The 26,868-nt window shown below is 55.7% G+C and overlaps 11 protein-coding genes across 11 annotated transcripts; 4 read left to right on the top strand and 7 right to left on the bottom strand.

Moving 5' to 3' along the window:
• Positions 1-104: 104 nt before the first annotated feature.
• On the bottom strand, positions 105-2,156 carry SYR1 (arginyl-tRNA synthetase; the record flags this gene model as incomplete). Its single annotated transcript, XM_071065468.1, has 3 exons — positions 105-522; positions 581-1,788; positions 1,863-2,156. 3 exons carry the CDS (start codon positions 2,154-2,156, stop codon positions 105-107), a joined length of 1,920 nt encoding a protein of 639 aa, XP_070921569.1.
• A 616-nt stretch (positions 2,157-2,772) lies between these two features.
• On the bottom strand, positions 2,773-4,725 carry FRP1 (ferric-chelate reductase Frp1; the record flags this gene model as incomplete). The annotated part of the gene is made up of 2 exons (XM_071065469.1): positions 2,773-4,516; positions 4,580-4,725. The coding sequence occupies 2 exons, from the start codon at positions 4,723-4,725 to the stop codon at positions 2,773-2,775; spliced, it is 1,890 nt and encodes a 629-aa protein (XP_070921570.1).
• Positions 4,726-6,355: 1,630 nt separating this feature from the next.
• On the top strand, positions 6,356-7,147 carry MFIFM68171_10051 (Copper acquisition factor BIM1-like domain-containing protein; the record flags this gene model as incomplete). The annotated part of the gene is made up of 2 exons (XM_071065470.1): positions 6,356-6,769; positions 6,902-7,147. The coding sequence occupies 2 exons, from the start codon at positions 6,356-6,358 to the stop codon at positions 7,145-7,147; spliced, it is 660 nt and encodes a 219-aa protein (XP_070921571.1).
• A 1,680-nt stretch (positions 7,148-8,827) lies between these two features.
• Positions 8,828-9,733, bottom strand: MFIFM68171_10052 (uncharacterized protein; the record flags this gene model as incomplete). The annotated part of the gene is made up of 3 exons (XM_071065471.1): positions 8,828-9,045; positions 9,105-9,344; positions 9,394-9,733. The coding sequence occupies 3 exons, from the start codon at positions 9,731-9,733 to the stop codon at positions 8,828-8,830; spliced, it is 798 nt and encodes a 265-aa protein (XP_070921572.1).
• A 1,806-nt stretch (positions 9,734-11,539) lies between these two features.
• MFIFM68171_10053 (Subtilase) lies at positions 11,540-14,391 on the bottom strand (the record flags this gene model as incomplete). The annotated part of the gene is made up of 3 exons (XM_071065472.1): positions 11,540-13,768; positions 13,858-14,208; positions 14,272-14,391. 3 exons carry the CDS (start codon positions 14,389-14,391, stop codon positions 11,540-11,542), a joined length of 2,700 nt encoding a protein of 899 aa, XP_070921573.1.
• Positions 14,392-16,504: 2,113 nt separating this feature from the next.
• Positions 16,505-17,032, top strand: MFIFM68171_10054 (Altered inheritance of mitochondria protein 1; the record flags this gene model as incomplete). Its single annotated transcript, XM_071065473.1, has 1 exon — positions 16,505-17,032. One exon carries the CDS (start codon positions 16,505-16,507, stop codon positions 17,030-17,032), a length of 528 nt encoding a protein of 175 aa, XP_070921574.1.
• A 1,550-nt stretch (positions 17,033-18,582) lies between these two features.
• MFIFM68171_10055 (C6 transcription factor) lies at positions 18,583-19,347 on the top strand (the record flags this gene model as incomplete). The annotated part of the gene is made up of 3 exons (XM_071065474.1): positions 18,583-19,015; positions 19,081-19,162; positions 19,233-19,347. 3 exons carry the CDS (start codon positions 18,583-18,585, stop codon positions 19,345-19,347), a joined length of 630 nt encoding a protein of 209 aa, XP_070921575.1.
• A 343-nt stretch (positions 19,348-19,690) lies between these two features.
• Positions 19,691-21,073, bottom strand: XYN30A (GH30 xylanase; the record flags this gene model as incomplete). Its single annotated transcript, XM_071065475.1, has 2 exons — positions 19,691-20,495; positions 20,565-21,073. The coding sequence occupies 2 exons, from the start codon at positions 21,071-21,073 to the stop codon at positions 19,691-19,693; spliced, it is 1,314 nt and encodes a 437-aa protein (XP_070921576.1).
• A 968-nt stretch (positions 21,074-22,041) lies between these two features.
• On the top strand, positions 22,042-23,866 carry MFIFM68171_10057 (Dynactin subunit 4; the record flags this gene model as incomplete). Its single annotated transcript, XM_071065476.1, has 2 exons — positions 22,042-22,352; positions 22,420-23,866. 2 exons carry the CDS (start codon positions 22,042-22,044, stop codon positions 23,864-23,866), a joined length of 1,758 nt encoding a protein of 585 aa, XP_070921577.1.
• A 201-nt stretch (positions 23,867-24,067) lies between these two features.
• On the bottom strand, positions 24,068-25,275 carry MFIFM68171_10058 (NADP-dependent alcohol dehydrogenase 6; the record flags this gene model as incomplete). Its single annotated transcript, XM_071065477.1, has 3 exons — positions 24,068-24,716; positions 24,781-25,009; positions 25,071-25,275. 3 exons carry the CDS (start codon positions 25,273-25,275, stop codon positions 24,068-24,070), a joined length of 1,083 nt encoding a protein of 360 aa, XP_070921578.1.
• Positions 25,276-26,226: 951 nt separating this feature from the next.
• Positions 26,227-26,739, bottom strand: MFIFM68171_10059 (NADP-dependent alcohol dehydrogenase-like protein; the record flags this gene model as incomplete). The annotated part of the gene is made up of 1 exon (XM_071065478.1): positions 26,227-26,739. One exon carries the CDS (start codon positions 26,737-26,739, stop codon positions 26,227-26,229), a length of 513 nt encoding a protein of 170 aa, XP_070921579.1.
• Positions 26,740-26,868: the final 129 nt, after the last annotated feature.

Below are 26,868 nucleotides of genomic sequence, written 5' to 3' on the forward strand. Positions count from 1 at the left end.
TACGACGGGAAGTAGTAGGATAGCCATGAGCTTCGCCAGATTTTGATTTACATCCTGTCAACACATCAGTACCGGGGCTCTCGCAGCGTGTGGCGCAGTGTGGCTTACCGCTCGACCGGGCTGAGTCCCAACAGCCGCATGCCATTGCCCAGAACAATGTGTGCCGCCTCGTAGAGGGCCATGCGGGCCTTCATCAGCTCCCGCTCGCTCCCAACAACTTGTAGATGGTCATAACTGCTGCTCAGCGCATGCGTCATCTTGAACAAATAAGTCAGAACCGTTGTCGGCTCCAATGTTCTCAGCGTGTTCTGAACCGTGTCAGGCCACTGGGCAAGAAGCCGGACAATGTTGACGGCGTGCGGCTCAGTAAGCAGTGAGAGATCCGCGCCAACCAGATCCGCATCGCTGAGACCTGCTCGGCGCTTGATCGAGGAGACACGGGCGTGGGCGTATTGCAGATACGGCCCGGTATCGCCTTCGAACGAGGTCATGGCATCCATGTTGAAGGTGTAGTTATTGATCCTAGCGGAGGAAGGCATGTTAGTCACGGCTATCTCACCCAGGGTAGGAACTCCATTACCTTTTGCCAGTCATGTCTTGGACCATGACACTGCTGATGCCAAGGACATCGGCTGTCGCCTCGGGATTCTCAACCTGAGCGTACTTGTCTTCGTTTTTCTTCATAGTTTCGTGCATCTTGTCGGCGACATCGCGTAGGATGTCGTCAAGGAATTTGACGGTGCCTTTGCGAGTGCTCATACCTAAGACCAAGCCAAAGTTGACGTGCTGGCACTTGTCCGCAATGTCCTTGTGTCCCAGCAGTTCGATGATCTTGAACAGCTGCTTCAGATGCAGATCTTGGGCGGACGCCACGACGTATATCATGTGGTCAAACTGGTACTTCTCGTGTCGACCGAGGAGTTCGCTAATATCGCGCGTCAGGTAGAGCGCGGTGCCATCCTTTTTCCTCACGATCGGCTTTTCGAGGCGCTTGCCCTCTTTACCGGGAACCAGCTCTTGGAAATTGACAATCATGGCACCTTTGTCCTCCTTGCAGATACCCTTGGCCTCCATCTCCTTCGCGACCTTGTCCATAGCCTCCTCAGACACTTGGCTCTCGCCGCTATACTCGTCAAAGCGGATATTGAGGCGGGCGTAGGTGTCCTGATACCGGGCGATGCTCAAGTCTCGGAACCGCTTCCACTGGGCGAGGGCTTCGGGGTCCCCATCCGTCATCTTCTTGAAGTAACGACGGGCCTGCTCATCCAGACTGTTGGCTTCCAATTCGGTGACGTCCTCACCCTCTTGTTTCCGCTTCTCGATCTCCTCCTTCTCAGCTGTCATCTCGGCGTTGATGCGCACGTAGAGCTGGAATAGGTGGTTTATGGGATCCTTGTTAAGCGCTTCTTCGTCGCCATACTTCTCAAAGGCCAGGGCGAGGAGACCGTACTGCTTCCCCCAGTCACCGAGATAATTTATTCTGACCACGTCCCATCCAGCCCCCTGGTACAGATTTGCCAGGAATCCACCGATGATCGTGCTGCGAAGATGACCGGCGTGGAAGGGTTTGGCGATGTTGGGAGACGAGAACTCGACGATCATGCGCTTCTTGCCCTTGCTGGGATCCTTGGGGTCCTTCAGACCGAGAAATTTGTTGTTGCCATACTCAGCACCGAAGTGATGAATCATGGGGACAACGGTCTGGACAAGCGGCGCGGTCCTGATGAAGAAGGCGATAAAGTAGTTAAAGACGTTCGGCTTCTCGAAGAGGGGGTCATTTTCCGGGAACTGCGGCGGACGGCAGTTAGAGTATTGGGTAGAGGGCACAGAATTACATTGAGCGGTATGCTGGGCTATCCCACCTTGTCGGCCCATTCCTTGACCAACTCGTCGGGCCTCTTGCTACCTTTGATCCGAAGCGCGGGCGCGGGCAGAACGAGGTCCCCTTTGTCGAGGCTCTGCGTCCATGCCAAGTTCGGGTAGATAATTTTATGGTCAACACCAGTGACCTCGGCAAGAACGTTGGCAAGGTGTGCGCGGTAGAGGTCGAATGGGTTGATCTCGGGGTGGCAGTTGGGGTACTTGTTGGCGATGGCGTCGAGGCTCATGCCATCGACGCTCTGCACGAGCCGGTCGATCGGGGTCTGCGAGCTCATGGCAGCGAATGCGCGATTCTGGTGAGAGAAACAGCTGGATTGATTGCGACTGGGGACGGCCCGGCCGTTTGCGAGTGCGAAAACGGATTTGGAGGGGTTGTTGAAGTGGGGGGGAAAGTATCGAGGACGTCGGACCCTGCCGAGTGGCCTACCAAGAGTCAAGAAAGCGGTTCGAAGAGAAGAGTAAAAAATGGGTTTGGCTGCCGGGCAAAGCGTCATGAAGAGGCTTGTCGCCACAGGCTCTCGCTCTTGTCTTTTCCAACGCCACAGTTTCTCTCAAGAACCTCGATAGCATCTGCTCCTTGCTACAGTCGGCTTTTGACTCAGATGCCTGCCCAACCAAATTTTCCCCAAGGGACCGGAGGGGTAGGGACCCACATTGTCGCGGCCGGCCAATTACAACCCGAACCTACCGAGATGGTGCGCATCTGCCTCACCTCGGTGAGCTGCATGGCAGCGCAAATCCCCCGCCAACAAAATCTAACAGCTCCAGGACAGAGCAGCCCTGACAACACGCTGTAACCAAAGCCGCCAAGAACCGCGACTGACAGTAGTTGATTCTAAGCGGACGATATAGTGGATCTGCGCAATGCGCTCACTAGAATAATGGCTTCAACTAGAAGCTGTACGTCTCAGCAAATAGATGGATCCCCTGAGCCCCAGTTCCCTTGTGCACGGCTCTCTCATCCGAGAGGGCGACCACGCAATTCCTTACCTTGGCAACCAACGACGGGCCTCCACATACAACTACACTGGTTTCTCCACCTGCCGCCTCGACCGGGCCCCGGATAAAGGCCGCGACATCCGGCCTCACTGATGAGTGGAAGATGTGAGAACCGGCACTGGAGTTGCTCGGCCGCTCGCGTGCGTTCTCCGGGGCAGTCCTTTCCACATCACCCGACAGTCTACCCCTGATCTTCTCGTCCATCTGCTTTCCAAAGGTACTCCCAGAGGAGGAGACTGACGGGCTTGGATCTACTGCTTGGATCCGCGTGCAGGCTCTATCAGACTCGCTCTTGGCGGGGGATAGGCCCTGTGTGACAGCGATATGGGCGTTGAGTTGCACATCAGTGCCTTTGGCAAGCTCAATCAGTTCATGGAGGCGTGAAACGTAGAAGTCGATCTCGTCCCCGCGCTTTGCTACCAAAAGGAAGTCAACCCTTTTAACACAATTGGTAGCTGTTGACTGCAGTAAACTTTCCAGAATCGGTAGCGTAAAAGACGCGCCGGTTGAGGCCGAAATCAGGATGATAGTTTCGTAAACGTCCCAGCGCGGAGGTGAGCCGTAAGGCCCCGAGACGAAGACAGTCACATTCTCTTTTTCCCCCGTCGCCTGAGTTTTCGCGGCGAAGCGATGGAGGCGCTGGGAAAATCCATTATGCTTACGCACAACGAGCTGGATACTGTTGCAGATGCATGTGCCGGGTAACTGATGAGCACAAGCGATCGTGTACGGATGCGCTTCTGCAAACCCAACACGCGGCATCCAAAGGTAGAGATGTTGGCCGGCTCGCCATCTGAAGTGGACGTCTTTGATGGTCACGACTGTGATCGACCCGCCTACCACACTGAGCTGCGCCTGGTGCCCGATTCTCCGCCCTCCACTGCATCTCGACTTGTCGGGAAGAAGTTTAACGTTCTGCCAAACCAGGAGGACGATGCGGCACGCGCGGTCGAAGCAGAGAACTGCAACGGAAAACCAGACATTGTACCGCGCGCTACTCGGGACGTGGACGTAGATAAGCCAGAGAAACAGGACAGCGCTGACAAGGTGCTGAAGGACGAAGAATTCGTACGCCATCCCCCGGAGAGGGGCAAGCCCCGAAACCAGAGACCAGAGCAGCACTCCCCAAGCACCAAATCCGTACTTAATCATGGGCATCATCCCGATCTGATAGTCAACAAAATCAGCGCGTGCCCAGTCCGTGTAGAAGTGCCATCCGTGGACTGAAGCCGTGACAAGCATGGTGCGGCCAACCCATCGGTGTAGCCAATTGAGCCTCTCGTGACTCGTTCCAGCTATGAGCCCGATGATGCTGCATTTGGACGCAAGCAAGTACAGCAACGGTACTTGGGTAATAGTGACCCACGCGTTGCGGAAGCCGATGCGTTCCCAGAAGAAGACGTCCTTGACGACGGCGCCCGCGGTCATCATGTACATGATAACCGCCCAGTAGGCCAGTAGAAGAATGACACGACCCAAAGGCGGTGGTGTTAGCCATGAGAGCCCTCGGACCGGAATGTAAAGCTGGGGCCCGCTGGCCTCGCGGACAATAGCTGTCAGGGTCGCCCATATTGCCAAGACGGCATTGCTTGGTTGGGTAGGAAACTGGAGCGAATTTGCGGCCTGCCGTCTTAGCCTTAACGACGAGATGCCCTTCAGCAACAAGCTCTAGCACAGGGGGAATAAAGGATGAACTAACCGCGTCTGTGACTTGTAGAAGTTAACGGCGCGGCAGGCCACAAGAGCTCCCACGAACCCAGCAACTATGTACCAGAATCTGCGAGCCAGATCGACATTCACGGGCTGGAACGCGCTCATCCCAGTACCTCCGTGTGAGTGATCCATCCCTGGGGGAGTGAGTGATACACTGGCTGCTGTAGACGCAGCCTTCTTGCGCCTCGGCTAGAAGAGAACTGTGGCGCTTGGATGCTCCGGCCTCCGCAGAGTCCGACTGCTCTTCCGGATCGGATGCGCCAGGATGGCGGAACCGGCTGGAGCTTGAGACCCGCGTCAATTTGTCGTCGGTTGCGGTCTGCGCCACGTCATCTTTCGGAAATTCCCAGCGAACTCAGAGGACGGCGGCTGCCAGGAGGACGATGGGGCACGGTAACGTTTAGCGAACACACGCCGTAAAATTGAAGGGTGCAGTGTTACGTCTCTAGTGAGGACTATGGGCCGGTGCAAGTTTATTCTTCAGCTAAACTCGATCAGAACGCGCTGCCCCTGAAAATTACGGACCAGATCAAAGGGAAGTCGGGTTTGCGTCAGCGGCTCGAACCCGCAGCGCACGGGACGGAAGAGCCATAATATAACGTAGACAACTTCAATGGAGCCCAAATAATGCTGGGAAACGGTTTGGGCAATCATCGCGCGCTGCGAGAATCCACGGCGTTTCCCCAAGACGGGTTGCACCACCCACCCACCCCCGCCTGAGGGAGATCGTGTGGGTGCATGGACGATGTGCCTTGCCGGCCTTGCGAAGGGAACGGGAGGTTGGCAGGGCACGTTATTACTGGTTAAAAGGAAGCCAAAGCTTCGGCACACCGACGACAATTTGCTCAAACCCGCTCGCTCACAAGCGCTATACCCGATGCGGGACGTGGCACTCGCCTGCTTAAGGTTAAGTTAAACTTAAGTTGCCGTTGGCTTCGCGGTATGATCCCGCCCCCCTTGCCCCGCCCAGCTGAACCCCACTGCAGTTCCGCCATGCGCGACGAGAAGACATGTTTGACATTTGACCTGCCTACGGGAAATTTAAGACACCTGGTGCCGGTACTATATGCGGTGTCTGGTCTCCCCTCGCTCTAGATCAAGGGAATTTTAACCCGATGAAATCCTCCCGAGCCCGGACATTGCCATGACTGGGATGGCGAGAGATCCAGAATCTTGGCTAGAAAGCTTGGCTTTGCTCCATTGGGAGAGGGTGGGGCCAAACTTTCTCAGCTCAACTGCTTGGCAAAGGCGGGCATGTGTTTCCGCACACGGTTTCGGTAACGCGGACAAAATGGAGTGATGTTTTTACGTACATTTCGTCAAATACACAAGCTGCCATAGATCAGAGACTGAAGATATGACAGGAGTTTCGTTCGAAGATGACTCCTCCTGCTGACCGCTGCTGCTCCGAGACATCTGGTCAACTTAGGCAAGCACTGAAGCAACAAGGATAGTAACCGCATACATGACTACATATCTCCAAGCTAACTCCTTTTGCGACTTACCTGGTGGCTTTCTGTGACCCGTGTGCCTGCCGGTATGCGAGCTTTCGCAGACCGTCATTCGCCCAGGTTGCTTCGATGGGTAGGTAGGTGCGAAGGCCGGAAACACGGCATCTCTGCACTGACGAGTTGAGCTCCGCCTTTGTTTCCTTATAAAGATCGCACCTCCCATCCCATCCCGTTTCCGCTCACTTCAGATATCACGCTCCGCCCCAGGGTCCTAAGCGCTCATTGATCCACTTGTGCTTCCCAGCCTTAACATGTCACCTAAGCAGTCCCTGCTCACTGCGGCGGTCTTTTTCCTGTCGGCCGCGAATGCACACTTCGAGCTCGTCAGGCCGCCTCCGCTCGAGGGCGACACTATGAATGACGCTTTGCAAGTCAACGCGCCCTGCGGGGGAAGCCTACCCGACCTTTCGCAGGACATCACAAGCAACTTCAATGTCAATGGCGACTCTGTGGCAGTAATTCTGGGGCATGCGCAAGCGACTTGGCTGATACGCGCCACTCTCGACTCGGGCGCCGCGGGCAACTGGACGCAGCTGTTCCCCATCGTCACACAGAGCGGCCGCGGCGAATTCTGTGAACCCGCCGTGCCCGCGCCTGGTGAATGGGTGGGAAGGAAGGGCATCATTAGCATTGTTTGCAAAGCTCCCGATGGCCTGCTCTATCAGGTTAGTTCCATTGCACCATGCCCTCCTTACACTCCCACAGGTGGATACAATCCCCATACGCCGTCAGCCATCACTTCTGCAAAAGAACCCACATACGCCATGTTGCCCGAGTCTGACTCTATATTTTCAAAGTGTGCCGCGGTCAACTTCGTCTCAGGTTCAAACACGTCAGCTGGCGCCGATAGCTGTAGGAACGGCAGCGCTGTCAGTATCAGCCTGGACAACGACCCGGCGCTCGCATCCCTGGTCAACAACCCGGCGACCACTGATAGCCCTCCGCCAGACAGCTTGGCTGCTTCAATCCTGACTAGCGGACGGCCAACTGGGAGCTTAGTCGTGATGGCATTTATGCTCGTCGGTGGGGCGGCCCTTCTGTGACCCTCAGCGGTTACGAGGCTCCGCCGTCGGTACCGGCCATATGTAAGGCGGTAATTAGATGTACAATACCACGCCAGATAATACGTACCGAGGAAGAGAAGTGACTTCGTTGCCTCCGCTTTCCCGGCATATAACGCATGTACCATTTCCACATCTTGCGATGAGTTTCCATTAACTAACTGCCTGCCCTAGACATATCAGCACCCTTCCGATAACATGGTCATGTCCTGTTAATCTACAGGCCCTTAGTCTTCAAAAGCCCCGGAAGGTCAACGGCAGGCTTCTAATTGGGTTGGAATTCGTAGTTTGGGCTCGGAACATGTTCCCGCCGGATATCCAAATATCAAGGGAATGCCGTACCATCTAACAGCCCAAACCCCCATCTCCGCTCACAGGCTCTGTCTGCTTAGGCTTGCAAACATGTCTTTTCCGTCTACATATGAATCATCAATTATATTACAACTAACGTGCGTGATAAGCGAGTCGTACAGACAAGCGAGACGTACACTCCAACTAGTTTTGGTGAAGCTGCAGGCAAAAATACGGTAAGAAATTGTTAGCCGACCTTAGCAATTTCTTAGCGTATTTTTGCGTGCAACCCCACTAAAACCTGTTAGAGTGTACGACTCGCTTGTCTGTACGACTCGCTTATCACGTACGTTATTATTTTCCCATCCATCTTAGATTCTCGTTCAAGGTTGGGTTTAGCTTCTCTGGGGCGGGGAAACAAGTGGGATTACGGTCTGGGAAACATATTGTATTTACTGAACCATGTAAATACGTTATCGTTATAATTGAGGGACGGTGGCCATTTCCACAAGACAAATGTGCTAGCCGAAACACAATGGTCAGTACCTGCATCACGTCGGGTCTAATGGCCTTGTGGCTCTCCTTAGTTCACTTGATCGATATACCGACCTCGGAATCTGCGTCATGTTATAGTTGGGAGCGTTGGATCTAAATGGATTACCTAGGTACCTACCGCATGTTCATGATAGGTGCATGCAAACATCATTACAACCCCAACAAAACCCACGGTTAATTAAAAAAGCAATTTCATAAAAACCACTAATCAGGGTAAAGACCATGAAGTGAGAGCACCCGAAAACATCCATTGGTTATCCTGTAGCTAGCGGCATTGGGGCTTCAGACCGAGCCGCACAAACTTCAAATTTGGAGCATCGTCTGCACCAAAGGTAGGCAGCCCATATTAAAGTATCTCTATCGATATTATCTTCTGATCTTCAACTACTTTGTTCCTACTGCAGCTTTTTGGAAGCAGCGCTGCAGGCAAAATCCTGTTCAGATGAAGCATGACACCACGATGTATTGCACCCAGTCATTAATCTGGACCAGAACTTAGAGCTTATTATCACAGGGGGTGCCGAGCAGTTGCCAATTAGGCGCAGAGCAGTTTGCTGCCTCATCCAGGTCCCATCGGGACCGCTCACTTTAACCTTGGAGGGATTGCATGCATCTGGAAAAAATGAATGCAAACATGTACATTGAGAATATTAAATTACAGTATCCCCCTAGATTCTAATCAACAACCGATTTTTGCGCATGCATCCCATGAGCCATTCCCAAGAGTCATTCAGGTACCATGACGCTCAAGACTATGACCAACTGCGCCGCAACCCCAGCCGCAATCGTGGTATCGTGCCAAGTCGATTGAGAACTTTAGTTAAGGAGGCGGATGACGGGGCCGAGGATGCCAGGAAGGCCGTTCGCACACCGGTTGATGGAGCCAACGGTGGCGGTGATCTTGGCGACGAGCGCAGGGACGTGGATCTGAACATGGGCGACAATCGACAGGGCGAACTTGGCAATGGGGCCGGCGACGGAGACAACGATGTCGAGGACAACCTTGAGCTCGGCAGCAATGGCAGCACGGACCTCTGAGGGTATTGATCAGCATTCGATCCCTGTCGTTTGCGAGTGCGGATCTGCAACTTACCAGCCTTGAGAGACACCAGCCCCTTGATGCAGGCCTCAACCTCGCCAAGCAGGACCTCGACGTCGGCAACCAGGGCGAGTACGGCCTCGAGGTCAGCGGCCACAAGGACGTGAGCATCGAGGACCAAGCCATCGAGGACAGGGACAATGTCGTTGACCAGGACGCCGAGGTGGACCTTGAGGTCGACAATGACCTTGATCAGGGCCTCAACGTCAACGTTGACGTTGGCAGTGAGCTCGGCTATTACAGATTAGCGACCGTCTTCGGGGCCATCACGCTGACCACTCACCAATGAGCTTGATGTCAGCCTTGATGAGGGCCTCGACATCAAGGACGATCGTGACGAGCTTGTTGACCTCGACAGCGATGTTGATGTCAACATCGACGTTGACGTCGACAACATCGACGCCACCAGCATCGGCACCACCAGCATCGGCGCCACCAGCGCTAACCTCGCTGGGGAGGGTGCTCGGGCAGGAGACGGGGGGGACAGAAACGGACGGAACGGGGTCCGTCTTAGCACCGCTGGCGCATGGGCAGCCGTTCGGGGGAGTGCGGACGTCAAGAACGGGAACGGCGATGGCGGACCCAACCGCAACAGCGGCAAGAGCGGCGCTAAAGAACTTCATTGTTGATTAGGGTAGAGGGTGTCTTAAAGAGTGACTTAAGGTGAGATTGAGATGGTTATTAGTACAGAGAGTGTAAAAGGAAGGTCTGGACTGCTGGAGCTTGATGCTGAAGAGTGTGGATAGAGGAGAGGATGCTCAGTCCGGGGAGTATCTCAGCATATATATACTCGCCGTCTGGGTGTTGGTTCGGTTGCCACGGCTCTTTGATTTCATTTGCCTCCCGAGCTACCCGGTCCCAGAGCCTGGGCCTTGGGGCCATTACCTCGTGCCAGGATGCCTGCTATGAGAGAGCCAACGTTTACTATACAGTGTTGACTCTGCTGATCCCAATAGCCCCTGCCAAGCCATCCAGACTCGGGAGATGATCTTCAACCCTATGCCTTGAACCGGTAGTCTAGATGTCGCCTTTGCGGGTTTCTACACTAGCCAAGTTGAACTGCCTGCTTCAAGAAAGCAGACTTTCTGCAGATTCGGTCCTGGCAAGTTCTCGCCGACTCTTCCGTTGTTGACGTGTTGTACAATGGCAGGGGACAAATGTTGCAATTGCAAATTGTATCATCTGGGACAGGATAACCACTTGCTTGTGCACACGGTTTCCGTCCAGGGGCTTTTTACTGTCCAAAGCACACTGGGGAAATTCGATTGCTGATCATTGCCGGGACGCGCTAAGCTTTGCGTTGGTAACCCTGCAAGTGGACCGCAGCTATGGAAGGTTCCGCTGTCAAAACCATTTGCGGCGCTTACTTATTGCTATGAAACTACTTCGGGCAGTGACACAAGTCGACTTGTGTAAAAATTATTGTACTCTGTACCCGATGGATTCTTGCCTTAAGCCATCGCGCTGCCAGCATGCAGCGCACCAGAAGTCATGTCCTACTGAAACACATCTGGTGCTGGTGGTAACCACCCAATGAAACCGTCAGCGCACGCGTTAAGGTACCTAACACGAGAGAACAGGCCTGGTGCTGAGGTAAGATGCGGTCAGCGATCGTCGAGGTCCCGCTGCTCCGACGCCCCCAAGGCCCAACAGACCAAGGGATCTCTGTTTAATAACGTTTATTCGGATTGTTTCTTTGCACCAGAGCTGTGGCTTGTGTGCCGGGTCACGGTGAAATTTCCCACTTTCGCTAAGCAAAGTTGTCACGTTCGAGATCAGCCGCTATTGTTTCTCAACAAAAGCAAGTGCGCGCCGGCGAGAGCGGTGAATGCAGATCTGGAAGCTAGGCATGCCCGCCAATCTAATGTTTCACATCGGGCAGACGGCGGGGAAAGACTCGAAGCGCCACAAATCTCTTTGGCCTTTGTTTTCCGACAGAACAGCGGCCTCTGAGAACCGGCATCTCTGGTCCAATGCTGTACGGAGATCGAAGGTGGACTCCGTTGCATGACACATCGACGTTCACTAGCCGCTGACTTTTTCTGTCCAACTCCCCCCTTCTCAGGAGCCTGTCATGTTCCGGCCACTTGGGAAAATTGCTGATCTCTCTCTTTTTCCCTGTCAGCAGGCTGTTAAGCGGCTCCTTGGAACCTGAATCCCCGCCTTCTCCCTTGTTATCTAATAAGGGGACGAGGGGCCCCTTTCTCCCGTTCTCCCCATCACAAGGGTCCGGGTGGCGAATCGTGAACTCACCCAACTCGGCATGCCCACATCGCCAGGCCGGCACTCCGTTGGCAGCCACAGGCGCCCGAGGCACACTGCAGGGTCACAATCCACATATGACAAGCATCACAACACATTCACTGTATGTCACTCTATTATGTTCATTTACTGCGATTACGAGACGCCGGAAGCCAGACCGGCGCGTTTCAGCTGTTGTCCTCACAGTCCTCCTCCTGCCGCCTGACCACCGGTTCCTCAAGGTAGCGGATTCTGAACGCGACTGTCTCGAGGCCGTCATATTCGCTGGCCTGGTTCTCATCCCCGAATATCCGAAGCGCCTTGACGGCGAACTTGTACAGGCCAGCCGGCACGTACGTTCCATCATCCAGCCGTCCGTCCCACGTGTACTCAAAGGTGCCCCGCGCGTTGTACAGCGAGGGGAGACCCTCGGGCTGTCCGAGCGTCCTGGTTCCAAGCACAACGGCCGCCTTCCTGGCTACCGTGGAGCAGTTGGTCATGGGGACCACGTCCACCCGCACGAGCCTGCTACCCATTGAGAGCGTGGCAACAAGCTTGGGCAGTTCGGTCCTGTTGCGGTAGGACGTGTCGTTGGCGCGGCCGGCTGGCGGCACCACGAACGTCATGTTGGCCGGTACAGGCATGTTCATGGCGTCGCGAGAGCGGCTGAGTAGTGTGCCTCTCGCATCGAGCACCACGGCTGAGTGCATGCTTCCCGCGACGCCGATGTAAGGCAGCGAAAGGGCCGAGCCGTCTGAGCCGTTTATGGCTACGTAGCCCGAGTACACCGGTAGCCGCTTGGCATTGAGGCCCTTAGGCGGCACTGCTGTCACCTCAATGCTCTGGCTCTCACCAGGTTGGAGCGTGAAGTCGCCGGTCGGAACAAACGACAGCGTCGCAAAGTCGGCCGTCAGTTCGCCCGGGAAGGCGGCCGGTGTGATGGTGGTATCGGTGGAAAAGGTGTAGGCGGTAGCGGCACCAGCGTGGCCGAGGGAATACGTGACGGCCTTGGTTCCCGTATTGGAAATGTCAAACTTCTGGACAGGGTTGAAGTGATCGGTATCATTGAACGATAGGCTCGACACGCTGAGGAGGGTCGTTGCGTGAGCAGCATCCCATGCTTGCATCAAGCCAGCGCCTTGCTGCGGGACTGGTGCAAGCAGAGGGAGAGATTCTCCGTTTCGCCGGAAAAAGTTCGGACGCGCCGTGGCCGAGAGGAGATTCTCGAGTGTCTTGGGGTCCTTGGCTCCTCGAACATCGATCATCAAGGCGTAGATAGCCGCCGCCAGAGGGCAAGCCATCGACGTTCCCGAAAGTACGCCATAGGATCCCAGGAGACGGGGGTATGTCGACAGGATCATGCCTCCGGGGGCCGAGAATTGCGGCTTCACCTCTACCTCAAAAGTGGGGCCCCAGCTGGTGAAATCGCTCAAAAACCCAGGCGTCAGAGTGTTGTTGAACTGGGCCAGAAAACTTGGGGCGGTCACCGGGTTGACTAGGTTGACCACAACCTCGGATCCCGCCTCGAGCGCGCGGATCCAACTCTCACCCTGTTCGGCTGTGACCATTACAACACCTGATATGCCGGCCGCTCCGGCAGACGCAACGGCCGTCCCAGGAGCGTTGTTATAGAAGATGACGTATCTGGCACCCTTGGCGCGAGCATTGGCCGCCTTCAGTTCAAAGGTGCAGGTGCCGCGGCGGACAAGCACGATATGGCCGGACAAATCAGGAGTCGAGTCAGGGTAAGGGTCGCATCCGTTCGCCGGGTCGGTCGTGTCAAAGTTGACAGCCCAGAGAGGAAGGCTAACGTTGTTCCGAGGTGACGGTTCTCCGCCTGTGAACCCAAAGTTTTTCGACTCGGTGTCGTCTACCGAGAAGGAGCCGCTGCTAAGCAGTGCAGGCGTCATGGTATTGTCCACTGATGCAATCGCTGTGACCTTCTTACCGTTGGCAGCAGTAGATGCATAAAAGATCCCTGCGGCACCGTCATTGCCGGCTGAAACCACGCAAGGGACGCCGTTCTCCACAATTCGCGACACAACCGCCGCCCATGGATCTTCGCTCCAACCCGACGGTCCGCCGATGGATGCTGTGATGATATCGCTCCCGTCCTCGTACGCCATGTTGTAAGCGGCGATCAGGATGTCGTTTCCGACGTCACCCGAGCAGCCAAAAACGCGGTACGCTCCCAGAGTGGCGCCTTGGGCAGCTCCAATGATGCCATGTGGGTTATTAGATTGCGCTGCGATGATTCCGGCGACGTGGGTGCCATGGCCATTGCAGTTGTCGATCGGGTCGTCGTCTGGCCGCGGCGTGTTCGCGCCGTTGAACGCGTCGCCGACTAGGTCGGCGCCGTACGAGACCAAGCAGCCGGGTCCAAAGCAGCCACCGAGAGCTGGATGCAGGTAATCGATCTATGATTGCTTGCGTTAGCAACGCGTCTAGTCTCATAGCGTGGTGATCGGAATGCGCCATCCAACCGCCTGTTCCAAGACACACTTACACCCGTGTCGATAATGCCGATCTTGATTCCTTGCCCTGTAATCCCCGCATCCCTGAACTTGTTTACCTGCGTCATCAAGTGCGGCGTAAAAGTGTCGTTGCCGGACTCCTGACGTTTCGCAAGGAGCTTTTGGACGTCACTGCCTGTTGAAAGGACCGTGTGATGTGGAACCGGGTAGCGCCGGACAGGAAACACACGCTTGACCCTGGGCATCTGGGCGACCTTGGCAGCCATCTTATCGGCTTTTTTGGTGTCTTTGAACTGGATTGAGGCACCTTTAAACAACTTGAAGCGAAGGTCCTTCCGCAAGGAGGCCTCCCCTTCAAGGCTAGACAGGAATGCATTCGAGTCCTGACGCATGTTAGGAGGGGTCGCGAACGGCGGGTGAGACATGGGATCGAGATATGTACTCACTTGATCCTCCTCATACTCGACGATATACGCGCCCGGAACGATGCTCGGTGTGTTAGCCGTGACAGCTCGCGCGACGGCCGCGGCCGTCAGGAGCAAGGCCACCCAGTCCAACCGAACCATGTTGCTTTTCTTGAGCCCGAGTAGGGCGTCGGTCCGCAATTCAGACGGGACGTACAAGAGGTGAGAGGAGAAGATGAGTGACAGAGACCGCTGCGCAACTGGCGAGTGAGGGAACGATACTCGACACTACACCAGGGAGTGCAACCGCGGAAGGGCTCGCGTGCGCCACGGTTGGGTTGTCCCCATGGTGGGATGTACATATATATGCATCGATCCCCAGGCGGCTCGTAAGAGGGGTCCAGGGTGGTATGGGTTTTGTCCGTGTCCAGGATCGTCAGCGCGAGGTCGCGGTTGAATTTACCCAAATTCTTTTCCACTGTGGAATCGTTTGCCATTATTGGCCGAGCATGGCTGTCCCGTTCAGGGCTGGACCGCTGGTCCTGTCATGCTCGAGGGGCGAAGTCGGCCATGCTGGACCGTGGAATGCGACCTCGTTTGGGCACGAGATACCTCGCCAAGCGCTGTTAATTTGTTCAAAGCATGGGCCCACGGGATTTATCTTGGAGCAGAAGATCCATGTTCTGCGGAGAAATACAGCTCTACGGAGCACCGCGGATGAGGATGCGCGGGGTCGGCAGGTTGCATCATCCCGAATCCAGAGCGCAGGAAGCTCTTGGTCAATCCGAATCGGGCTGTGCTTGGCGTGCTCGCAGGGTCTGGGAGCCCAGGTTCAGCTCCCTTGGCGCAGAGACACTCTCACGGTCGACTTTTGGAATTGCCTAGGTGTGGAAAGGCGAGGTTGCAACTCGAATCGATCGGAGATAGCATGGCTTCAGCCTCCGGCTTGGCCCCTCCGCGCTAACTCCTGCGCACCACCTTGTCTGGGTAACGGGACTCGGTCTGCTGCGACGCCGTATCGGGCAATATGCGTCCTCGGTAACGTGCTGCCACCCTTGCCGTCCATGCGCTCAGGTTGCCATGCTTGTAGCTCGATGAGGTTGATTAGGTCGACAGCAGTATGCCAGTCGAGGGCAATGCTTGGAGGTGTGCTATGGTAGCACTCGCTGATTCGGGAGGAGAGAAACCGCCAGAGTTCCCCTGGAGTGCTGCGCTTCCGTGCATGTTGATGCTGTGGTTCTGTTCCTGCAGGGAGAGAGGAACCATGGGGTGAGGCTACCTACCCCGCATCCCGCTGGCATTGTTTTGGGACTGGCGTCGGCAGTGTCTGCGATTGCTGGGAATGGCCGACACGTCCCCAGACGCAACGCCATGTATACATCGTTCCCTTAGACGGGGTCGCACCGCATGCGCAGTGGTCTTTTGTCCATTGTCAACGCAAACCCCGAATCTCTCGGCCGACATGGTTTCCTCGGCAGAGGGAGCGGTTTGCCTGCCGACGCGGCTGCAAATGTGCCGATGTCCCAGTCTTTGGATATTTCCAGGCCGTTGCGAATAAATTGTTGCTTTTACCGTCGCTGCTGCCGGCTTGAGCGACCTCTCTCGGCGATATTGTCGGCTCACTGCACAATTCTTGCCACGGCGGCAAGAATCCTGGGGGAGTTAATGGAGCGTCGTGCCAGAGATAAGATCGTCGTACGTTCATGATCACCTGCTGTCATTGGGGGTACATAGGAAGAGGAGTAATGAGGGGTAAGGTCTCGTCCTCTCGGATCCAGGGCCGATCTGCTCCGTCAATCAGCCATGGCCGGAGTTTCCACAGCCGACAAAGAAAGCGGTACTCTAAGGGCTCGGTGCTCATGGTAGACGCGGTTATTTCGCCAATCGATGAATGCCATCAGTGGCATCAATCGTCCGCACTTGGTGGCCAGGGACCCGGACAGCCAGCCTGTCCGTGAGTCTTGAGCCCGACGTGAAGAGGGAACCCCCGGTCGAAAGCTGCAGGGATGGAAGTGGTCCAACCCCACACTTGGCCGACATCCAGTAGCGAAGTGATTGGGCCAATCAGCTTCCACCCAATTGCGCCCAGAAATCGCGTTTTCCACTCACTGCCGATTTGGCAGCCTTTTGGGCTTGCAGCTTTACAGTACGTAGTAGCCGCGTTCCGTGAACTTGAGCTCGAGCTTTGTCTCTGTGGGCGAGGTGAGAAGCTACAAACCACAACGTCTTGGAAGCAATGGGCTCACCCATGACTTTAATAGCATACACCAACGTCATGATCTGCCGAGCATGCTTGCGCACCAACGGTGCTTTCGCTGCAGCCGAGACGTTTCCAGCCCAGGGGCTGCTGCACCGACGCGCCGTCCAGCGATGGTCGCTTTCCGCAGTGGCATCGAGCCGCTCTCGGTGTGAACCATCGATATACTCACTCCGCCGCGACCGGCTGCAGAAAGGCACGCCGCCATCCGCCTACAATCGACTGTTTACCACGTCGGCTGCTTCATCCTCCGCGCCAGCCCAACCGAGCCAGCCGATGTCTACATCCGTTGGCGACTTAGAAAAGCCAAGCTTCCTATCGGAGGGCGAGTCTCAGGTCTGGGACAGGCTGGTGGCCGAGTTTGCTCCCACGCAACTCGTGGTGCAGGACATATCCGGCGGTTGCGGATCCATGTACGGCATCGACATCAGCTCGGAAAAGTTTCGCGGCCTCAACATGCTCAAGCAGCAGCGGCTTGTCAACGCCGCACTAGGGGACCTGATGAGGGACTGGCATGGCGTCCAGCTGAAGACAAGGGCACCATAAAACAAGGGAGATGGGTTAGCTTAATACCGGACGGATTTCTCCATGAGATCGGAAAAGGAGTTTGACCTCTCATTACTCACCTTGCAGGGACTGCCTCACTCTCTCCTGGCCGTCTGCAGGCTCCGTTTCCTTCCAAAGCGGAGACGAGACCGTCCCGAAACGACCCAAAAGCTGATCTGGAACCTCAGCCTCAACTTCAAATCTCCTCTCTCACATTCTCACATCTCTTCCGCGTTGCCCGTTCCCCCTCTTTTCCATACCTTTAGTCTATTAAGAACCCGCAGGCGTGCATCAATGTGCCTCCCTATCAGTTTTCTCTGAGGCCAATCCGTTTCCGGCCATCCACTCAGAACAGTAAGCTGAATCTTGCAAGCAGGGGTTGCGCAAGCTTTCCGCAGAGCGGCCGCAGTCCTTAACCGGCTCAGCCCAATTCCGCATAGTCTTAGAGTTAGGGGTCTGGCGTGGACATCCGCAGGCTTTGTCATCTCCCAGGGCACGGGTGGCATCCGTGGAATCCCCAAGAGCTGGGAAGTCGTACGCCTGTTGTTGGTACGGGTGTTGGAACAGCAGCATCCACTGTCTCCTAGCATCCAACCCCCCTTCGAGTTTAAATTCTAAGGAGCTAGCCGTCTCTAGCAGTTCGTCTAAGACCAGTCTTGGAGAGCCACCGTTCTATAGAGCGCGAAGCTGAGCTCAAATTGGAGCGGGCTCGGACGCCGAGTCGATCGTTATGTCAGCTGTATCAAGGTCTTTTTTTTTAAAAAAAAAAAAAAAAAATACGCTATCATCATTCATATTCTCCTTTTTGACTTAGGGTTCACGAAGAAGATGCCGTTTAAACCTGAGGCACCTGCTGTGGAATTGACGGTTTCTCGGCTGCCAGGCGCGCTGAGGAATTTGTTCTGAGACCTCTTCCTGAAGACAACTTGGACCGCTCGACATCAGGTTCCTGAGCTCTAAATACACCATTCTGTCACTGATGACGGGTCGCGTACATGGCGAGTTAACCCGCCGTTCAAGTGCTGTTCCCAGGTAACTTAACCCCTGAACAAGGCCGCTACTACGTCATGTAACAAGCGAGCCAGTAGCCATGGGGAAACCTGGGCTGGGCATCGCTGATTTGCCATCAGCGGTGGAGACCAACGAAGTCTCGTGGGGCTTGGCCGAACTTTGCGTATCGAGCAGGCCAATCCGAGCGCTGGGATGCCCGCGTCCCACGGCAAGTTGGAACTTTCCCTCCCGAGCGGGAAGGATTTTAGTGGGCCAATTTGCGACCAGCATGACAGGGCGGGAAGATGACATCCAAGGTAAGACAGCAACCCCGCTGGCCAGGCGACTATTTACGATCACATTCCCACAGGCACCGAAAGAGCACGTCGCGGTGAGCGATCCCATTACCCATTTCCACCCGCGCTTGAGGAATCAGCAATACGTAAAACGGACCCGAGTAGGGCGCTGAAACCGCGACATCAACACCCCAGGTCCCCAGACCTGAAACAACAAGTGACTTTGATTTATTCTACTTGTCGTTTCCACCCGTAGAATCCACTATGTCGGGGCGGTCCTCGTCCTCTACGCCATCGGCCGGCTGGTCCCACACCCCGTCGACGCTAATACTCCTCTGGATGGCAATCTCTCTGCCCCTCGTGGCCTGGGATACGGGATATGTCCTTCTGCGACCGCTCTCCATGCCGGGCGGGTCACTGCACTGGCCGCTTTGGGTCCCCTACGAACTGTATGGCGAGATCGACCACATGTACGGCTTCAAGCAGTGGAATCTGCACAATGGCTTTACCGCGGCGCAGAGCGTTTTGAACGTGATCGAGTCGCTGATGTATGCGGCTTACCTGGGACTGTGGTGTTTCTACGGCGAGCCAGACGCGCAGGGGGCGAGGAAGACCGTCAGAGGCCGCGCTGGCGCTCTGGCCCTGTTGCTGGGGTTCAGCGGTGCTGTCATGACTGTGAGCAAGACAGTCCTATATTGTGAGTGTGATTTAGCGTCAGCCCCTCTTTTGAGCACTGATGTTAGACTAACGGCGTTATTTCAGGGTTGAATGAATATTTCTCTGGCTTTGATAATATCGGCCACAACACTCCCCTGGACCTCTTTTTTCTCTGGATTATCCCGAAGTAAGTCGCCTATTCTCGCTTGCCACGGATCTTGTCTATTTCTAACAACATCCTTTAACCTTGCTTCTAGTGGCGCATGGATTTTTGCCCCATCGATTCTGATGGTGTATGGCATGGGCCGAGAGATTATTGCGGGGTTGGTTCAGGCTTCAAATGTTGTGGCACACAACGTGAAGCAAGACTAGTGGAAATCCCGAGGCCGCTGTTGACTATGTGGTGATGGTGTGACGTCTAGTAGAGAATATGGAAACGGCCTCGTGCAGAGGATCTCAGTTCATTAGCGGCTGTGATCGTCACGCAAAGCTAAGGTAGTACTGGCCAATGCAGACAGTTACTACTGCCTCCCTGAACCGGCAAGGCGTGATGAAATAGAACGGGGGCAATGGTACAATAATGTATATCAAAGAGGACTTTAGTATGTACTACCACAACGTGTTCAAGTTCGTTTACAAGAGCTTCCCAGCCCTTCCAACCCCTCCCGCCTCTTCTCTTCCGAAGCCCCATTCCTTAACCCTAGGGTTGTTTAGATCAAGCCTTCGAGGCAGGATCCGCGGCAGGCCGGAGCACAAACGTCACCATGCTCCGGGATGGAACGTTACCCGTCACCCTCCCACTAGCATCCACATTCGCCGTGATCTGGTTACAGTCCCTAGTATTGTCCGTGACCCAGGCCGTGGCGGTTGCCGCCTTGAAGTCGCCACCGCTCACGTTGATGGTGACGGCCCGCTCCCCACCACTGTTGATAACCTGAACGGCAACCGCACCGTCCACGTTCTCGAAGGCCGACGTCCGGACTCCGCTGCCTGAGGCGCCGACACGGACAGCCCCTGGCCGCACGAATCGGCTCCAGTTGGCCATGGCCCACAGGCGTTTGGACGGGTCGACCATCTTGTTGACAACGCGGATCATCTTGCTATTGGTGTTGCTGGACCGGTCCTGCGCGCCGATCCAGTACAGGTAAGCCGACACGTTGGCATTCACGATGGCCGTATAGATGTTGTTAGCCCACGTCATGCCTTCACCCGCTCCACCGTTCTGATACCAAGCCGAGGTCCAGGCGCCATTGAGATCTGCCGCCTCTGTCTGCCACGTCTTGAGCCTGGTCGAAAGGGGCGAGGTCGGCTGGGACGTGTAACTGTGTCCGGTGATAGTGTCAAGCATCGACTCCACCCCTCGCATTTGTCCCAACATGCCGTTCATTCCGTTCCACCCCTCCTGGTCGCAGCAGTTGATTTTGAGATCGGTAAGGTTGTTTCTGTCCAGCGTTGGGCGGAGTACCCTAATAAAATCTGCTGCTTGGGTGCCGGAAGAGCGCATGGATGCGTACGAGGTCCTATAGGGCAAAGTAATCTCGTTAGCCAGGGCCGCATTGTTGATGACCAAGTCAGTAGCGGGAACCTACGTCAACCCGGGCTCATTAATAAAGCCCAAGTGTGTGATTGTGATGTTTTCGGCGGCATAGTACTTGACGTACTGCACCAGATAATTTGCATATGCCTGTTTCCAGTCCCCGCTCGCGCAGCTGGCGCCTGATACTCCGCACAAACTGCCGCCATTCGCATCATTGCCGTTTGTCTTCATGTAGCCTGGCGCACTCCACGCATTCGCGTAGATTGTCTTGACGCCGTACGTGTGGACCGCCTCCCTCGACACCCACACTTGTCCGTTGTCTGACCCATCCCAGACGTACTTAGGCGCGGCGTTCGGCCCCCCCGGGTTTTGTGGTTGAATTGTCACCATATGGTCATCCCGCATGTCGGGAGACGACCCAATGCCGTTCCGAAGGATAGTCAACCCGGCGCCTTTTTCCGTGCTGAACATCAAGTCGAGGAACTTGCGCTGCTCCGTCTCTGAGAGTCTCTGCATAGTCACGGCGCGCTGGAAAGCCTCCGAGGCGCCGAAGCCATCCATTGTCTGGTGCCTTTGGGCAAGGTTGACATTGATTGAAGTGGCCTGCCGCCGCTCCACGGTGCTACCGAGTGCCAGACCTGGCACCGAGCACAGGAGGGACAAGAGAGTAAGAGAATGCATGACGTTGGCTTTTCAGTCCAAGTTGGTGGCTAGGGCACGGCGGTTACGCATGCAGGTACCATGAACGAGCTGCCATGGGGGTATAAGTAGGGCAGGCTGGGCAGCCGGGTGCTTCCTCTTGTCCGCTCCGCGAATTCATTATCCAACGCTGTAACGGAAGTGAATATTGGATCCGCTTGGCTGGTAACACTCGCTGCTCAAAACTATCACCAGCAAATCACCGATCGTGCGACCTCCCCTAGCTATCCTCCAGCCCACGCTTCGTAATTAACCGCGAGACACCATGCAAGGCTTCCCCACACCGTTCCCGATATGAGGGTCGCGCTGGCAGACGCAGCGCCAAGGCTCAATTCTGCACGAACCACGAGCATATTCTCCGAATTAATTTGGCAAAATGTCTTGACGTGATGAAGGAAACTAATTCTCCGTCCAGATGAATTTTCCACCGTGCCTGAACACGGCGCACTTCGAACCACCACCCACGATAATATAGAGTTAAGGTACCTGGCGCAGCGTCCCAAACACATCCGCCCTGCTGTGATCAAATTCTGATTGTTCTACTATCCTCCTATGCACCTTGATATGCAATGCGCAGGGTCCCCTTCAAGCCCAACTTCAGGTAGGGACTTGGAGGGTCAAGTCTGTGAACGATCAGGAGGTGTCTAAGTGGGTTAGGGTTGGAATAGAGATTGCAGTGCAAGGTAAGGGTTCAATCCGCCCCCGGTAAGGCGCGTCAGCGTCGAGCGTCAAGCGGCAAGCGACAATCACTCCCCCGCGTCGACCTCCGCTTCCCAGTCTTTTCCCCCATGGGGTTCGGTTTGCGGCACTCGAACGATGTAACATTTGCAATGGCAACATTTACTTCGTACACGTATATCCAATGTCCCTGCTCAGACCCTTCGACACTTGGTCGGCCCTTGGATGCAAATTCGCCGGCAGGTGCCGAATCCGACGAAGACGAAGACGACGACGACCGCACCTTCGATCCTCGAGCCCCACGATCAAACTACAGCCTCTATCCGCTCGAGTACCTGCTCTACTGCGAAGATTGCCACCAGATTCGCTGTCCCCGTTGCATCGCCGAAGAGATTGTCACCTATTACTGCCCGAATTGTCTGTTTGAGGTGCCAAGCAGCAACCTCAAAAGCGAAGGAAACAGGTCAGTTATCTCTGCTCTGGGTCACGCCTCAAGAGCCCGGCTAACAATGTTGTTTGCGATGTCCCAGATGCACCCGTAGCTGCTTCCAGTGCCCGGTATGCATCGGGCCCCTCGCCGTGACGAGTGTCGAGACAAAGCCCGACCCGAGCCTGCTTGCCGCCCCCGAGAGCGCACCACATTCTGGCCCATACGCACTCACCTGCTCCTACTGCAATTGGACGTCTACCGAAGTCGGCATCAAATTTGAGAAGCCGAACGGCATCCACGCTCAGTTAGCGAAGCTGCGAAACGGGGGAACAACGAGGTTAACAGCCAAGGAGCGAAAGGAGAGGCGGAAGGACCCAGCATACGGCTCCCAAAGGACTGCAGCAGGAGGTGGCAGTGAATCCGGTGATTGGCAAGAAGATCTAGATTTGGAGACGCAGTTCGCTCATCTCAAAATATTCTACCAAAGTCAGCTTGCGGACCCGAATTCGGCCGACAATGGTCTCTCATCGTTGGGCGACCTCGGCTTCTCATCGCCAAGCTCGCTTTCGCGCATCATGAGCATCTACACGGGTAGCAGTTTGCATGATAAGAAGGCCAAATCACGAGTTGGCGCCATGCGAGAAGCACTGGACAGCGACGAAGGTCTCCAGCTCGCCGACCTCGACGAGTCGGCCGCGATCGAGAAGCTACGGGATGATGGCTACGACGGCACCGTCTCCACAGATCAGTTTCTCGACCAAGCACCCAACTTAGGCGAGGAACATCTTCACGGCCGCTCCCGCTTCACCTCGCAGCTCCGCCCGATCCCCTACCTGCTCCGAACGAAGCGCTCCAAGCGCTGCCCGCTTTGTCGCCACATCATCAGCAAACCCGAAGCCAAAGTCCAAACCACTCGATTTCGCATCCGACTCGTGGCAGGCAGCTACATACCCAGCATCGCCATCCGGCCCTTGGCTTTAAGCACCGGGAGCTCAAGCACAAGCGCCGCCGTGCCAGGGGCACCGCTCGAGCCGCTCAAGCCGGTGCATTTCCTCCTCACCTTCAAGAACCCCATTTTCGAGACGATCAAGGTGACGCTTGGCGCACCGGCGAGAACACCGGGCCGGTTCGCCAGCAAAGTCACGGTGCTGTGCCCGGCATTTGAGATTGACGCCAACACGGACGTCTGGGACGAGGCGCTCAAGGAGAGCGACCGCGACAGGAGGCGTCGCAAGGGCGATGAGGGCAACGGCAACGGCAACGGCCTTAACCAGATTGAGGTGGGCAAGATCTGGGAGCGAGGCCGCAACTGGGTGAGCATTGTTGTCGAGGTGGTGCCGGCGTCGTTGCGTCTTGGCGAGGGCGACGCCCCGCTCCGTGAAGACGAGGAAGTTCTCGAGATACCCATGTTTGTACGGATCGAGTGGGAGGCCGAGCCTGGAGGCGACGAGGTTGGCTCGGCCGCCAATAGGGACAAGGAGGCGAGGGAGAAACGGGAACTGGCATATTGGTGTGTTCTTGGGCTGGGAAGAATCAGACAGTTGTGAGGGCCTGCAGGCTGTATTTACGCATTGGGTGAACTAGAAGCAAGAGCAGTCTGATACCCTAGGGGTGGAGTGGATTCTAAGTAAGGGCATCCAAACTAGTTTTCCGGACGCTTGACAGAATGCTTCATTATGTCTCTGCCTCACGCCGGCGTATCGATACAATGGCACGACGACGCGGCCGCAATGATACCTCCCTCCCACTCATGCCCCAAACTGGTCCCCGTAGTTCGTTAGACAAAACCTGTATCGCACGTCATTCTTGTGCAGCCTGGTCATGATCTGGGCCAGATTCTTGTCACTGATCGGCACCTCCTCGACCCAGGTCCTGAGTCCTTTATCTGCGGCCAGCTGCAGCATGTCAAGGGTCTCGCGTCTGCTCCCGAGGTGCGAGCTCCCGAAAAAGCAGCCGTTGCTTAAGAAAGTCTGGTTGCGCACCTTAATACCGTCGCCCTCGGGCAGCCCGACGCTCACCCACTTGGCGTGGACGTCGAGCAAGCTCAGGTAAGCGTCGAGGTCGAAACCGTCAAAACTGTTTGCCGTGTTTATAATCAGATCAAATGTCATGATATGCGGCTCGTTCCAGTTCTTGTCCGAAGTCGCCAGGAACCCATCGGCGCCCAGTTTGAGGGCATCAGCCTCCTTGGCGTGCGTCCGACTGATGGCCCAGACCTCAGCCCCCAATGCCTTTGCGAACAACACACCGAGGTGGCCGATACCGCCCAAGCCTACGATGCCGACCTTTTTACCCGGGCCACAGCCATTCCGTACCAAGGGCGAGTATGCAGTCAGGCCAGCGCAAAGCATTGGCGCCGCTGTAGTGCTGGGAAGCCCATCGGGTATGGGGAAGACCCTGAGATAAGGGGTAAGGGGTCAGCCAAATCAGAATAATGAACCCAACATGGCCAGCTGCATACCAATGCTCATGCGTCCGCACATGCGACGAGTATCCGCCCTGCGAAACGACCCCAGAATCAGGCCAAACGGCGCCGTAGGTGTCCAGCTGCTTTCTGCAGTATGTTTCGTTGTCATTCTTGCACTGGCGGCAATCCAGGCAGGAATAGCTTTGCGCGCCGACACCTACACGCTGGCCTTCCTTGATGAGGGTCACTTTGGGCCCAACCCGGATAGCCTTCCCGACGATCTCTTGGGCGTATTGTCAGAGTCATCTGAGTGAATAGATGCGAGAGTTGCAGAGCTTTCTTACCATGCCCAACAGCTAAGGGGAAATGTTGTTCACCCCAGCCTCCGCTGATTGTATGGACATCGCTGGCACAAACACCACAGCACTCGATCTTTATGTCAACGTCGTAATCCCCGAACGGTTTGGGTTGGAATTCATTCTTGTGGAATTCAAGCCAGGTCTCGGGCCCGTTAACCTGAAATCCGCTAAATGTCTCGGGATACGGCATGGTGGACTGGGTATCACAGGCAACGGCAGGGAGAGCAGCAATAGAGATGTATTGGCAGGTCAGTCGGAATCCGGCAAATACAAGGACCGTAGATTGTTGGTTTCATCGGGAGAATGGGCCAGCCATGATTGTGGGAGCACCCCGCCTTTAAACGCGCACTCAACACCCCTTCCAGAGAAGGGGAGGGGGAACCCGCCGCCCCAGCCCAGGTACGGCTGGAGCCACCCGAGATATTATCCAGGAATCAACCAATGCTGCAGCAGCGCCAATTGACGAGGCTCGGGTTCCTGTAACGACCAGCAATTGACCAACACGATGCTGCTCCTCTCGTCCGCTAACCCCGCCATACCCCGCCGAGACCATGGCGGAGCCAAGCGCCGGCGGAACCGAGCGGATTCTGGCAACAGCCTGTGCCGATTTTCCCACGAATCAGAACGCTTACCGTCCAGTTTTCCTCCCCGGGTGCTGGGAACAGCGAGCCTCAACGCCCCGAGAGGAATCGTGACATGGGAAAGTGAAGTTAGGGATCCGTCCAGATTCCGTTCACCATCGGGTGAATACCGTACAGGAGTGATAGGGGTGAACACGAGAAGGTTTGTTCTTAGTGGCCCGGGTTACCCCTAGAGGAAGGGGACGTGTTTTGCTGCAGATTTTCTTCCATGCGGATCCGGGCAGCGGGTGGGTGAATGTCGTTTCCAACAGCAATCCACTAGATTTGTCATTTCCTTTATTGGCGTTATCCAATCCGGTCCTGTGGCGGCCGTATGTCGCTGCATTCCCCGCAATTCAACGTCGTCGCCAGTCTCTCGAGCCTCAATATCCAGGGCTCGCCGGCACCGATAAACAATACTGGGCAGAAGACTAGCATCTTCTGGGTTCCTCGAGGTCGACGGTTCTGCCCCCTCCGCAAACAGCTCATCGCAAAGTCCCTGTGATGGTCACCCATGATGATCAGGCCGATCTTTTAAACTTCTTGTTCCTGGCATTGAAGCCGACCCCGGCCAGAAAGGCAACCCGCATTAATGCCCCGAGATAAACAAATGGAATATTTCCCCAGTCGATAGCATTCCATTCCCATACGCTCCAGTAGATCTGAGGACCAAGCACCCGAACGGTATAAAGATGGCCGAGGTCTGCGACAAGCAAACAGAAAAGAACCGTCTTCCAGACACGGATATCGGACGTTGACCTAAGCACGAGCGCCTCGCTAATGGCGAAAGCAAAGTATAGATTGGCGAGCTGCGACATTGCGATGGAGGTGCCCAGCGGAATGGGCGAGGGAGCGGAGGCGGCATGCGTGAGCTCAAGATACCGGGGCTGATCAAAATGCGCGAAGTAAGCGCCGAGGAGTGTAGCGATGGGTTCGATGAGGAGGAAGAAGAGCCGGTAGGGCAAAGGGAGAGTGAATCCGGCACCTCCCGTTGCCGAGAGCCCTGAGGACGAAGCTTGTTTACGAGCTGTCATTACGACACGGAGGAGCTGAGTTGCATGAGTTGCTTGAGTTGCACGATTCGCAAAGGCTGGGCACGTTCAGGATTTGGACTTGGAGGGAGCTTTGACCACTTGAAGCTTAGCCGCACTTCTTTGCCCCGA

Source organism: Madurella fahalii (assembly GCF_045866475.1).
Source record: "Madurella fahalii IFM 68171 DNA, scaffold_6, whole genome shotgun sequence".
Classification (NCBI taxonomy): domain Eukaryota; kingdom Fungi; phylum Ascomycota; class Sordariomycetes; order Sordariales; genus Madurella; species Madurella fahalii.